The sequence below is a fragment of the Ipomoea nil genome, unplaced genomic scaffold (assembly GCF_001879475.1).
Source record: "Ipomoea nil cultivar Tokyo-kokei standard unplaced genomic scaffold, Asagao_1.1 scaffold1576, whole genome shotgun sequence".
Taxonomy (NCBI): Eukaryota; Viridiplantae; Streptophyta; class Magnoliopsida; order Solanales; family Convolvulaceae; genus Ipomoea; species Ipomoea nil.
In genome coordinates, this window is record NW_017618004.1 from 1,200,122 (window position 1) to 1,214,540 (window position 14,419).

General features: G+C 35.2%; 1 protein-coding gene across 2 annotated transcripts; it reads left to right on the plus strand.

The window, feature by feature from the left end:
* Positions 1 to 1,254: 1,254 nt before the first annotated feature.
* LOC109190369 (transcription factor JUNGBRUNNEN 1-like) lies at positions 1,255 to 4,270 on the plus strand. Of its 2 annotated transcripts, none has more exons than XM_019340833.1 (3): positions 1,255 to 1,567; positions 2,835 to 3,160; positions 3,650 to 4,270. In XM_019340833.1, exons 1-3 carry the CDS (start codon positions 1,351 to 1,353, stop codon positions 4,076 to 4,078), a joined length of 972 nt encoding a protein of 323 aa, XP_019196378.1. In that variant the 5' UTR covers positions 1,255 to 1,350; the 3' UTR covers positions 4,079 to 4,270. The 2 variants fall into 2 exon arrangements, with proteins under 2 accessions (XP_019196378.1, XP_019196379.1); XM_019340834.1 differs by having other exon boundaries at positions 1,256 to 1,567; positions 2,838 to 3,160.
* Positions 4,271 to 14,419: the final 10,149 nt, after the last annotated feature.

A 14,419-nucleotide genomic window follows, 5' to 3' on the forward strand; every position in this document is an offset into this window, starting at 1 on the left:
AAACATATATTGTTTTCCATCAAAACAATATTATTTTTCTCCAAAATCAAGGTATGTGACCTAAGTTTTACCCATTGTGAGTAGACTTATTATTTTCCTATGATATTAATAATAAGTAATCATATAACCTTTTAAAAAAAACACTTATGAAGTTATGTTTCTTTAGAAGGTAGTATCTATTATATACTTTCTTAAACATTTTCAACCTAAAGAATCTAAACTCCACCACCGAGGTTCGAACCTTTGACCATCCATAACTGCGATATCATCACACTACATAGTAGTTGGCAATAATCATTTAACCTATCATTGCTCAAATCTATTAGTTTAGGTAGATGATAAATGACCATAATTGCAAGGTTAAATAATCAACTCAATATAGTGTCCCCAGCACTACAAGAAAATAGGAACAATGATCAAATAGGACACTGAACTATAGATTTTAGATCTATTTACAAAAAGACTAATGGCAGGCCAATTACATTACCTATTTACAAGGCAAAACTTGAGTTCGTGAAACAGATTTGATCAATATCAAATATAATATTCATACTAGAAAATGTAATACTAATAAGGAATAAAATGTTTACTTATATGGCCAGAAAAATGTAATACTTTTGATGAAAAATATAATACATTAACATCAAAATGTAATAGTATTACATTTGTCAAAGTATTACATTTTTCCTTATAAATAACAAACACTTTATTTCTAATTAGTATTATATTTTTCAGTATAAGTATTACATTTTTATATTGACCCAATCCGACCCAATCCAACCCGTACCAAAGAAAAGTATTTGAGACTGTCATACACAAGTGTGATATTAGAATGTTGTTCCTATGAAAATATCAAAATACTTGTATATAGATTTTTTCGTAAATAAATTTAATTTTTCTTTTTAAGGGTACCACATATAAAAGGTGCTGCATATTTGATTTAGAATAGGATTAGAGTATATTTCGTAATATTAATTTAAAATGAGTGCGTCATTAATCAAATCAAGAACTTGGTTGGTCCAGATCAGAACACCAAATACTTTGTCGATGAAGGAATTTTTCAACAAGGAGATGTGACACATTATCTCAAACGCATTATATTGTATTATTTATGGCCTTGCATTGTATTGCATTTAGGGTACGTAGATTTCTTCAATAAGTTCAATCATATCTTGAAACACCCAAGTCAACCCTAATGACTTTGACAAAGCCACGCACCTTCCTACCTCCCTCTTCACCGCCTATTTATATTGGCCTACAAAGCAGCAAGGCTTCTCAGAGCTGAGCTTCAAGAATCATACAAATCAAATTAAGCTTAATTAGCTTAAATATATATAAGAGTGATAATATATGGCGGACGCGGAGAACCAGAGCAGCAGCGTAATCACGAAGCAGGACGAGGAAGAGGACGATGATGTTCCAGTAATACTCCCAGGGTTTCGTTTCCATCCCACAGATGAAGAGCTGGTGGGGTTCTATCTCAGAAGGAAGGTGGAGAAAAGGGAGTTAAGCATGGAACTCATCAAACAGATCGATATCTATAAATATGATCCCTGGGATCTTCCAAGTATGTCGTCTTTTTCATCTCATATTTCATTCACCTCATAAGATGTTAAGAAAAAAAAAAAAAAAAAAGATTCTTTTGATAAAAAGGATAGAATAGACAAGAGATTAGGTATAATTCACATATACTTACGATCAAATTAAAGTGAGGTTCTTAGCTAGCTAGCTAGCTAGTAGTATAATACTATTTGGAGGGTTAATTAAATTAGATCTAGACAGTCATATATGATTGACTAAACAGATTGATCATACATCTTTGTAGCTAGATAACTATAGTTACCTTTCCCCAACACAGCTATGGCCATATATAGTTGTACGTGCAAGAAGAACAAATAACCATGGCCATCTTCTTCTTTAGAACAAAGTTTTTTTGAAAAAAATATATATATATTAGTTAAAATGATTAAAAATAAAAACAGTACATGCACATAGTATCTAATTATCTATGCAAGTAAGAATTATTATATGACTATTCTTTTTGTATAACCATGGCTATCTAAGAAGGATAGTTGCAGTTAATTATATATAGACAATCATCATTGATCAAGAGGACTATTTTTGTAGATAACCATGGTTACCTTTCTACAACACACCACTCAAACCATAGTTGTGCAAGAAGGACAACTGTGGCCTCTTTTTTTTTTTTTTTTTCTTTTCTGATCTATTTTAAATTTGAGTAAAGTTAAAGTGATTTAAAATTTAAAATAATATCACGGAGTCTATGTAACTAATAAGGATTATTACATGTAAACGTCATGTCATCAATAATTTGTAATAATAGGTAATTTACAAGTAAAAAAGGGTGGATGATACTATTTTTTTTTTGAAGTTCAATTCAAGTATTTATATGTAGTTTTTTTTTTTTTTTGTTCAGAATCTAATTAAATTGTTTTAAACAACTCAAAGATATGTTTGGTAATTATATATGTATAATTTACATTTGAAACGATATGAGAGATTCGAATTTTGAATGTTAGAAAAGGGGTTTTAGCTTAGGTTACGTTAAAACTGATTATCTAAAGCAATTGATGATAATTCATAATTGCCGCAAAATTTACTTGGTTCATTGGGCAGGCAACATGCTTAAATTATATTGTAGATCAGGATCTACCATGTGAATTGTAGTTCGTAGTTTAAATTATGTATATTCAGTTATAATTAAATGCACATAATAACTTAATGTACAAAATATGTTATTTGAAAATACATAATAACATGTTAATGGTAAATATTGTGAACTAAAGTTAACAAATGTTATACAATTAATTAAGCAGAGAGCAGTAATGTTGGAGACACAGAATGGTACTTCTTTTGCAAAAGGGGGAGGAAATACAGGAACAGCATCAGGCCTAATAGGGTCACAGGCTCCGGGTTCTGGAAAGCAACCGGCATCGATCGCCCCATCTACTCCTCCGCCCCCGCCGCCGGAGAAAATCACCGCCACTGCATTGGCCTGAAAAAGTCGCTGGTTTACTACCGTGGAAGTGCCGGGAAAGGCACTAAAACCGATTGGATGATGCACGAGTTCCGCCTTCCGGCCGACCATGACAAAAGCACCAAACACATCGCCGATATCCAAAGCATTGCTCAAGAAGCTGTACGTAATCAATCTTTACTACATGCATCTCTTATGCTTCTTAATTGTTTTCTCATTCCTTATTCATATATATCTTGTTTGATTACTCTCTTTAATATTTTCTTATAATTTATAAATTTTTTCCATATTTAATAAAAAATTTAATATATTTTTAAATATATGTACTTTTATCCCTTGAAGGTTGAGAGTTCAAAACTCTCTCTGTTATAACAAACATCAATATGACCAACTCATTGTCCCTTAATTCGGTCGATCTGGTGCAAACCAAGATTTCGTTTAGTTTCGGACTCATGTAGTTAGGGTTTATTCAAAATATTCCTAGATGAGTGACTGCAAGACTGCACGGGAAGCATTGTCCATACGGGACCTTGACACATACACACAAGTTTTGTTTATAAATACTAAACAAATTCTAGAGAGCATGAAAGTATTTGCAGTTAATTAATTTATGCTTATCACCTTAACTTTGTTCATGAACTATGTTTACAGGAAGTATGGACTCTGTGTAGAATATTGAAGCGCAGCGTGTCTCACAAACGTGAATGGAAAGAAGTATCTGCAAAGAGGAGTAATCACTATGCGAATGTCAACTCCACCACATACAATAATATCGAATCGTGTTGTGACGATCAGAAAAATAATTACATTATTAGCTTCAATGCTCCATTAATGGTAAATAATCACACAATTGCAACAAATAATAATAATAATAATAATAACGGGTGCCACCAACTACTAACAGCGCAGCTAAACCATGTAGTTTCACAGCCTAATCAATTTATTTCCTATTCGACCAACGCTAATGCCTACTCTAGCCCTGTAGTTGCAGCTCCAGATATTGATGAATTGCTGAAGCATGAAGACTGGGATGAGATTACACATTTTAGCTTCTTTACTGCTCCATATCCTGGTCATTAGATTAATGCATGTTTTATGTGTTTTAATTATTTTAAAACTTTGATACTAGAATAGATTCTATAGTAGAATTGAATAATCGATTTTAGTTGGTAGAGGATTAGTGATTACCACGATGTATTTTGATGGTGTATTTATGGTATTGACTGTTATATAAGTATATAAAGGAATAAACTTAATTTATACATTCGCTATCATATCATTAGTTATATATATATATATATATATATATATATATATATATATATATATAGTGGTAATAAACCTATATAATTATAAGCTATTGTTCTTAAGATTATATCATATGTATAACAAAGTTATTAATGCGAGTGTTTTTTAACATAGGTTTTGTTTGGCATGTGAGGGGTTAAAAAATTAGCAAAAAGTTGAAAAGTAATTGTAGCTACTTAGCTAAAATTAAAAGCTTTTAAAATAGCTGAGTAGCAGGAGGTATTAAATGATAAAAAAGACATACATATATCTATATACTAATGACAAATTGAAGATACATACATATATATATATATATATATATATATATATATATATATATATCATTAGACATCCCCTTATCTAATTTCTTGAAAACTAAAATAATGACTGAGGAATCTGATATTCAATTATAAGGAATTTGAGATTTTCAATTATGAAAATTCTAAAAAGTTTTGTAACTTGTATAGTTAAGTCTCATGTTCCCTATACGAGACTCGAGTTCCTAGCCTCCATTATTACTTTGATGTTTAAGAGGACATATGAGGGGATGTCTAATGATGCATATATATAAAAGAATTTTCATATGTTGTCAAAATATACAATTCTTGACTAAGTTATTGCAGAGTTTACAAAAGAATTTTTACATACCAAACATCTCAAGTTGCTCCCTTGATGATGATAGAGATTATACTCTCCCCCGTGTACCTTTGCACGTGCTCGATATTTGGGCAGGAGATCAAGAGGTCCCTTTCTTGAGTAAATTTGACAACGTTGTGCTTTACCCAACCCCCAACACTAGTTATAAGATACCTCGACATGTTGGTAAAGGGATCGTTCCACCGAGACAAGATTCTCGATCATATGTGATCGGGAATCCTTTCCCGTGCACCAAACCCTTATTATTGACATATGAATGCAACCCAATCGTCTTGACCAATCACTTGATAAAGCATATATATCAAGAATCTCATTGCACATGGACCTATTGGAGTTGCCTCCGCTACGGCCGGTGCGACACGTGGTTAGCATACCGAGCTGCGCTCCCAGCATGTGTCCCCTCCGGATGTCTAGCTGTCCATGCGGGCTTTGACCAGTTTTATTGTTTTAGTTAAAATGTAATTTTTTTTGAATTAAAAAAAAAATTACATTTTAAATAAAAGTAGTACACATCTAAAGTGAAATGATCACACTTAAGATTTATTCTATTGTAAAGTAAGACAGAATGTTCTCCAAAGCACCCCATAAAACCGTAATAAACATATTATTTCTTCTTTAGCTTTCAAAAAAATATTATTTCTTCTTTAATTTGGCTATAGGTGGATGGCGATATTGTCAACCTTTTCGGCCTAAAATTATTTTCACTGCATACTATACAAACGTACAAACCAGAAGCTTCTAAGATGGTCTTCCCCGAGGACACGACTTACTACATATGAGAGTATGAGACAAATTGGATCCAAGTTTCAGCCTTGATGGATGGCCAAAGTAAGTTTGTTTTCAATCAGTTTTTGTATTTTATGAATATATTGTTGGAATTTTTAGCAAAAATGACATTTTGAGTGATTATTTTGTGGTACAAATATATGTGGGATCCACTTCCGATTTGGGTCGGATCAAAGTGGATTCGGGTTCTTCGTAGTGAGACGGAGAATTTGATATAATGTACGCTCAAAATGGGTAATAGGTGAATGAGAAATTGATTCTCAAAGTGGACCTATTGGAGAGAAGTCAAAAACTTAAGTTTAAATGCTAATTAGAAATAAGCATTTTAATAACTTTCGTTGCACTGCACGAAAGTTGTAGAGCTTAAGTGTAATTAAGCTTTGGTTGCTTAATTAGTGAATTGGGATTTTTAGCACCTTTCATGCTATGCTTTCATGCTGGACGAAAGTGCATGCAAAATTGAAAGCTTAATTATAAGCTTTAGTTTCATGCTGAAAGTTGGAGTTGTGAGCTCCTTTCATGCTCTCCTTTCGTGAGCTACTTTCGTGCTGAGCACGAGTCAATGCTATATGCATTGATTCGTGCTGCACCGTTTCGGTGCGTGTGGACCACTCGGGTGTGGTTTTCGGTCCCAATTCGTTAAACCTTCGGGTTTGTACAGACTTCTCGGTCACTCAGATATTTTGAAACAGGTCGTTGTGGTCGGTACGAATTAATCGCGTATTTTACGATAATAATTACGACCGTTTCAAACGTTATTATCCAATTATTAAATTTTGAATTTATGTTGGTTAATGGCCATGAATATGCTTTAATTCCCTTCTCCTACAAATAGCTTGGTGGTTGGCAGAATGTTTTGCTGCGAGCTTTGAATCAATCAAAATTCTTTTGTTTTCTCTCAACTCTCATCTAGTTTACAAAAGAAAAGAAATTCTGCCAAACATCTTCCGTAAAACATCGGAGTGCTCAGCTTGTGTTCTAGTTCGCCGGGCTTTGGGTTGGAGTGCTCGAACGCCAAAGTCGTAGTCCGTTTTATCCTGGGAGACTGACGCCACAACGATCCTAGCACCCTCGGGAGGTGGCGAATCGGTTTTCAGGAGAGTGTGTGTACACGCGACTCGGGCTTCATCTTCTTCTTCTTCTTCTTCTTCACGTTGGGTTAAACCTCAGGTTAGAAACCCGTTCTTGCTTTTATTTTGTTCTTGGTTTCGGACCAAGTGGTGGGATTAATCTCGGATAGATTAAATCCCTGTACTAGTTTCGTACTAGTTGTGGTGGGATTAATTTCTTAGAAATTAAGTCCCGTGTTCTATTTTCGTACTAGTTGTGGTGGGATTATTTTGATAAAATAAATCCCTAGTTGGTTAATATATATACGAGGTATATATATGTAATTTTGGTTTCGTACCAAAATTGGTTGGAATTAATTTTGTACAAATTAAATTCCATCTTTCGGGACAAATATATATATTTATATATATTTTGTGTATCGATTTATTCACAATTTTCAACAATCTTAAAACCGATTATTTCTTGGTGATTAAATCGATGGATTCCACAAGTGGTGGAACTGTGAATGTTGCTCGTGGTGCACATTCGATTGGTCGGATCGGCAATGTAGTTGCACAATCCGAAACCCCGGTGAACTTTGGTTCGGAGACCGGTGGTGGCATCAAAGGATATATCCCTACGATGAAGGTACATGGGACGGTGCCTTGTGGATTGGTCGAAAGACCAAGGAAATTCACGGAGTTGAATTTCGAAGGGTTGCAACTTAAAATGTTGTACAACCTAATGATTCTCGGCATGTCATGGTTCTTGACCGAGATGGTTCCTAGTGGAAAGGAACACGAGTCTAACGCTCAACCTGTTAGCATAGTACGGATTTGGAAATATTTGGATTTCCTATGCCTAAACTATGTTTTGAACGGTTTGTGTGACTCGTTGTGGGAATCTTTGGACCTGAAGTATAAGAGTGATGACGCTAAGGCAAAAGTGTTTGTCGTTAGCCGATTACTTGAATACAAGATGGTAGATTCCGGGATCGTCCTAAGTCAAGTTGACGAAGGAATGATCGTGAGTGAAGCCTTTCAAGTGGAATCTGGTATCCATTTGTTGCCTTTGGGCAGAAAGGACTTCAAGAAGCAATTCCACGGAATATGCTTGAATGGCTTAACGGCCATAGTGGTATGTAACAGACGTGTTGCATGGTTGAAATCTCGTAAAGGACTTCGGTTCTAGATTTCAAGTATAGTCAATTTGTCAAAATTGGGATGGCTATATAATCGTGAGCGTCAAAGCTCAAGTGTATTGAATATTTTAAATAATATTCTTAATACGATTATATAAGCTTGATTCAACTAGTTGGAAAATTTGGTTGATATAATCTTGTTAATTGTGTGAAAATTAACTTGATTAAAGATACCAAATTGTACTAGTATGAAATTAATTTGTGATAAATGACAGAAGTGTTGGGACAACAAAATAAATCTTGAACCACCTAACTTGCGAGTAATGGTGTAATGATTTATAATTTGTCACTATTGTGGATTAAGACAAGGTTTTGTCTATTTTTGAAATGAAGGCAAGGGTTAATTACTAATTGGGCTATAAGCTCGGTGTAATAACCGTAATTAATAAGAACATTATTAATTGGTCTTGCCTGGTTGGGTCTTCGTGTTTGTGGCACGGTAGACAAGGTCATGGTAATTTTGAATCTATACGTAGATTAATTAGCATGGACCATATTCCAAATTTTATGATAAGCACAAATATGATATTTGTGATGTGACAAAACCACCGAGAAGTGAAGTGCACATCTCGGGTCTAAGAAGTGCTAGAAGCACCTCTAGGCCATGTGATCGAGAAGTAAACGTACATTTCGGTCATAGGCGAGTTATCGAGAAGTGGAGGTACATAACCTTCGGGTGACATCTTGGATGTACTTCTCGGAGTATCAACGATAGCACTCAATAGTGCTAAGTGAATTTTGCTTGAGAGCAAAAACGATGTCGTTGATAAATTTATTCTTTATAAGAATAAAGTGGAAAACCAACTTAATCGTGGAATTAAGGCGGTTAGAAACGATCGATGTGGTGAATATGAAACACCTATTGGTGATTTCTGCGCAAGCATTGGTATCGTACTCGAGCGTACGACACGGTATTCACTTCAATCGAATGTTGTTGCCGAACATAAATATCAAGACGTTGATAAGTTCGGGTCTACCTCAAAGTGTGTGGGGTGAGACAAGACTTTGGACAAGTAAGTACCTTTTAAATAAGGTTACCCACATGAAACTCGATAAGGCTTCTTATGGGTTATGGGTACGTAGGAAGCTTTCCTACCAATACCTGAAATGTAGGGGTGTCTTGCCAAAGGCGTTTTTTTGGTTCTTAGTACACGAGTCCTATGTTTTGGACGTACATAAGAACACCATAAATTGAATCAAGAAATTCATTGTTCTTGGAAGATGTGTTTTTGAAGGTTCAATAAAGGACCTAGCACGTTGAAAGGAACTTTTGGCGTAGCTATGGTTGGAGGGTATGAAAGAGAACCCGAGCTCGAAGCTAGACGTAGCAAGAGAGCTAGGATTGAAAAATCCTTTGGTCCATATTTTCTTACGTACATGTTAGAATGTGATGCGCATATTCTAACTTGTTTACTAGAAAATGAACCAGATTTTCTGACATGGTTGTTAGAAAATGAGCCTCGAACATATGTAGAAGTGGTGACTTCTACAGATGGACCAACACGAGAGAGGCTACCGAGGTGAAGTAGATTCTATCTTAAAGAATCATACTTGAAACTGGTTGTTCTTCCTCCGGGTTGTAAAACCTCTGGATCTTAGTGGATCACGTGTCGGAAGATAAAAACTGATTGGTTATATTGAAGTAAATGGCCGGGCGTGTAATTGTAGATTACATGCAACACGAGAGCCACGGTTACTTCGATATATATTCTCTTGTGATGAGAATGAAATCCATTAGAATGATACTTGCCATAGCTGCTTAGCGAGACTTGGAAGTTCATCAAATGGATGTGGAAAATAACTTTCTTAATAGACATGGAACGACCTGAGGGTTTTGTGGTTCCGTGCTATAGAAAGAAAGTGTGTGATTGGTGAAATCGTTGTATGGTTTAAAACAATTGCCTAAGGATTGGCACGTGAAGTTTGATCATGCAATGATAACCAATGAGTTTAGTATAAACGAATGTGAAAAGTGTGTCTACGTAATGGATACGATAGACAGTGATATCATTATTTGTTTATACACGATAAACTCATCGTGGGTAGTAACGATCAAAGGATCAATTCTACCAGGAACATGTTAAATTTGAGATTTGACATGAGAGGTGTGAGTTTGGCAGATTTAATCTTCGAGATTAAAATCGTGAGAAGACCATATGGTCTCGTGTTAAGCCAATCTCATTGTGTGATTGAATCCTTGCAAAGGATGATAATCAAGTGGCTTGGACACCATTAGATACTAACGTACAACTAGCCAATAATCACGGAGTTTGTATTTCTCACGGAGAATACATCCAGAATATTGGTAGTTTAATTGTATCAAATGGGTGGTATTACACCGGATTTAATAGCACGTCTAGCTTCGAGCTCGGGTTTAATAGATACACGGAGTTTGTATTTCTCACGGAGAATACATCCAGAATATTGGTAGTTTAATTGTATCTAATAGCACGTTAAAAAGATACGCACTAGAAGGCAATGGTGGAAGTTATGAGATGCTTAAGGTATGCTCGTGACTTTGGACTGCACTACGTGGGATATCTAGCTGTATTTGGAAAATATAGCACGTTAAAAAGATATCAAAGGACGCTAAGTCCATTGAAGGCTACGTGTTTACGTAGGCCAGTGCAGTTGGTTGTATGGAAATTCTCGAAACGATTTGTGATAGCTAAGATCCATGACGGGATCAAAGCTGAGAGCCTTACACTCGTGTCGCGAGCGAGTAGGTCGAATGGCTATGCCATTTTTCGGGAATGTTCCTAGAGATAAACTCGTACCTCCAATTTGTGTGCGTTGCGATAGTCAAGCCAAAATTGGTTAAGTACAGAGTTAGATGTGGAATGGTAAGTCTAAACTTATAAGTCGTAGACATAATACCATTAAACAATTTCTCACAACATGGGTTATCTCTATTGACTACGTGATGTCAAAAGATAACGTAGCGGCCGCTAACTCGCTAACCCGAGGGTAAGCAAATGGTTGTTGAGAAATTGGCACGAGGAATGTGTTTGAAGCCCATGGAATAAAAGTTCTATAGTGGACATCCAACCTAGCTGGCACCTAGGTTCAATGGGACAACTAAATTATGGAACGAAGCGTGTCACTGTGGGGGTCTCAGACTCCCTACCATTCCTCGTTAGAACAGTGACTCCCGCACGAGGCTAGCATGTTGATGCTTTAATGATTCGAATGTCGGTTGACATGTGTGAGTATGCGGGATACTCGATAAAGAATCACCTATGTTAGAGAGAAGTGGGGTCGCTTCAAAGGAGAATTGATGGGCTCAATTCTTTAGAAAGTCTCGCAGAACCAGGAAGGTGACCCATGACCAAAACGGGCACACCCATGAGAACAGAACAAAGGTTGGAAGGTCCCTGTGTGGGATATGTCATCGTCTACACAAACGGCAGTTGGTTCAAAGACATCAAGTTCTACCATACAGCTAGTAAAGTAAACATATTTTCACAAGGCAAGGTTCAAAGGGTAACACCTATCTATGCTATGCAGGGATCGACCGTTGAGCACGTTCGTGTCGATTTTTCCTCGTCCCGAAAATCAATTTTCATTCATGTGGGGGATTGTTGGAATTTTTAGCAAAAATGGCATTTTGAGTGATTATTTTGTGGTACAAATATATGTGGGATCCACTTCCGATTTGGGTCGGGTCAAAGTGGATTCGGGTTCTTCGTAGTGAGACGGAGAATTTGATATAATGTACGCTCAAAATGGGTAATAGGTGAATGAGAAATTGATTCTCAAAGTGGACCTATTGGAGAGAAGTCAAAAACTTAAGTTTAAATGCTAATTAGAAATAAGCATTTTAATAACTTTCGTTGCACTGCACGAAAGTTGTAGAGCTTAAGTGTAATTAAGCTTTGGTTGCTTAATTAGTGAATTGGGATTTTTAGCACCTTTCATGCTATGCTTTCATGCTGGACGAAAGTGCATGCAAAATTGAAAGCTTAATTATAAGCTTTAGTTTCATGCTGAAAGTTGGAGTTGTGAGCTCCTTTCATGCTCTCCTTTCGTGAGCTACTTTCGTGCTGAGCACGAGTCAATGCTATATGCATTGATTCGTGCTGCACCGTTTCGGTGCGTGTGGACCACTCGGGTGTGGTTTTCGGTCCCAATTCGTTAAACCTTCGGGTTTGTACAGACTTCTCGGTCACTCAGATATTTTGAAACAGGTCGTTGTGGTCGGTACGAATTAATCGCGTATTTTACGATAATAATTACGACCGTTTCAAACGTTATTATCCAATTATTAAATTTTGAATTTATGTTGGTTAATGGCCATGAATATGCTTTAATTCCCTTCTCCTACAAATAGCTTGGTGGTTGGCAGAATGTTTTGCTGCGAGCTTTGAATCAATCAAAATTCTTTTGTTTTCTCTCAACTCTCATCTAGTTTACAAAAGAAAAGAAATTCTGCCAAACATCTTCCGTAAAACATCGGAGTGCTCAGCTTGTGTTCTAGTTCGCCGGGCTTTGGGTTGGAGTGCTCGAACGCCAAAGTCGTAGTCCGTTTTATCCTGGGAGACTGACGCCACAACGATCCTAGCACCCTCGGGAGGTGGCGAATCGGTTTTCAGGAGAGTGTGTGTACACGCGACTCGGGCTTCATCTTCTTCTTCTTCTTCTTCTTCACGTTGGGTTAAACCTCAGGTTAGAAACCCGTTCTTGCTTTTATTTTGTTCTTGGTTTCGGACCAAGTGGTGGGATTAATCTCGGATAGATTAAATCCCTGTACTAGTTTCGTACTAGTTGTGGTGGGATTAATTTCTTAGAAATTAAGTCCCGTGTTCTATTTTCGTACTAGTTGTGGTGGGATTATTTTGATAAAATAAATCCCTAGTTGGTTAATATATATACGAGGTATATATATGTAATTTTGGTTTCGTACCAAAATTGGTTGGAATTAATTTTGTACAAATTAAATTCCATCTTTCGGGACAAATATATATATTTATATATATTTTGTGTATCGATTTATTCACCAATATCCAACATATATAATGGTCAAAGTTTCAACTCTTATCTTAACTGTGATGCGGGCGTAATACAATGTTTTTAATTGTTTGTAAAGTTAATTGGGATCGGAAAGTATCAATTTTACTTCTTTAGTTATATGTTAGTGCTTTACTCATACATACACGAAAGACATTATAAATTAAACTATCATAAATCATGAATTTGAATAATAAATAAATTTGCTTGATTAATGAAGGTATCATCCTTCAGTTGCTTTACTTGAAAACTAAAAATAAATAAATAATTGAATTCACCAATTATATTCACCTCAAATTTACTTTACATTAAATTGTACTAACAAGATATGACCACCATGTTTAATCCTAATTAAATAGGGTTTTGTCTACTTTTTCCTTTAGAAAAAAAAAAAAAAAACATTTTCAATCAAGAAGGTATATATTATTTTATAGCAAACTCTTGGTGTTTGTTTTACGCCATACAATGCTTTCTTGAGCTAATAAACCTTATCTTTGCTCCTTTAACCAGAAAGTCGGAAGGTTTCTCCACATAATCTTCTTCATCCAATAATCCATTAAAGAAGGCACTTTTGACATATATTTGAAACTCTTTAAAGTCTTTATATATTGCATATGAATGTTTAATCAAAATCTACCCCATTTTCTTGAATACAACTTTTTGCAACCAAAATATTTCCTCGTCTCCGTCCCCACAAAGAATTAGACGGGACGGGAATTAGTCAATGTATCAATAATTAGTGTAATTTTTAATAATTGATTTTAAAAAAAAAAACATAAGTCTTAATATAAAAATTAAAATGCTTAAGTCTCTCTCTCTCTCTCTATATATATATATATATATAGGGGTGGGCGTAATTCGGATTATCCGAACCAACACCCGAAATCCGAACCAAATTTTAAATTTTGGGTGAACCTAAATAGTTATAGGTTCGGATATTTTAAATTTTGGTATATCCGAATATATCTGAATTTAAAATTTTCATATTTGATCCTACAACTTTTAAATCCTTACACATTTCGTCCTTCCGATTTGTGTATGTTTTTGATAGAATAATGGTGAATTTAAGATTGTGCAAATAATTTTAATCAATTAGTGGGAATTGTAAGCAAGAAATTTTAATGTTTATGGAAAAAGAAAAATTGAAAATGGATGACACATTTATTTGTACATTTCTCAAATTGAAAGTGGATACGGAGTGTTGGTGTTAATGTAAACCCTACAATCTCAACATAAAATTATATGTTTGTTATTTAGGGTGTGTTTGGAAACCTGTAAAATGATTTCTGAGAATCATTTTTCGGATTTTTGGTGTTTGGTAAGTGATGGAAAATTAAATATAACGGAAAATAACCTTTTGGTCAATGAAAAATACACCCCATTTCTTGGAAAATGACTTTCTCTTTTTTTTTTTTTTTTGGGAAGTCATT

Excerpts from the sequence above, each read along its gene's own strand:
- LOC109190369 (XM_019340833.1), top strand. The coding sequence starts at position 1,351 with ATGGCGGACGCGGAGAACCAGAGCAGCAGCGTAATCACGAAGCAGGAC. Across the intron at positions 1,568-2,834 it reads TGATCCCTGGGATCTTCCAA|CAGAGAGCAGTAATGTTGGA; the intron begins GTATGTCGTCTT and ends CAATTAATTAAG. Across the intron at positions 3,161-3,649 it reads AAAGCATTGCTCAAGAAGCT|GAAGTATGGACTCTGTGTAG; the intron begins GTACGTAATCAA and ends CTATGTTTACAG.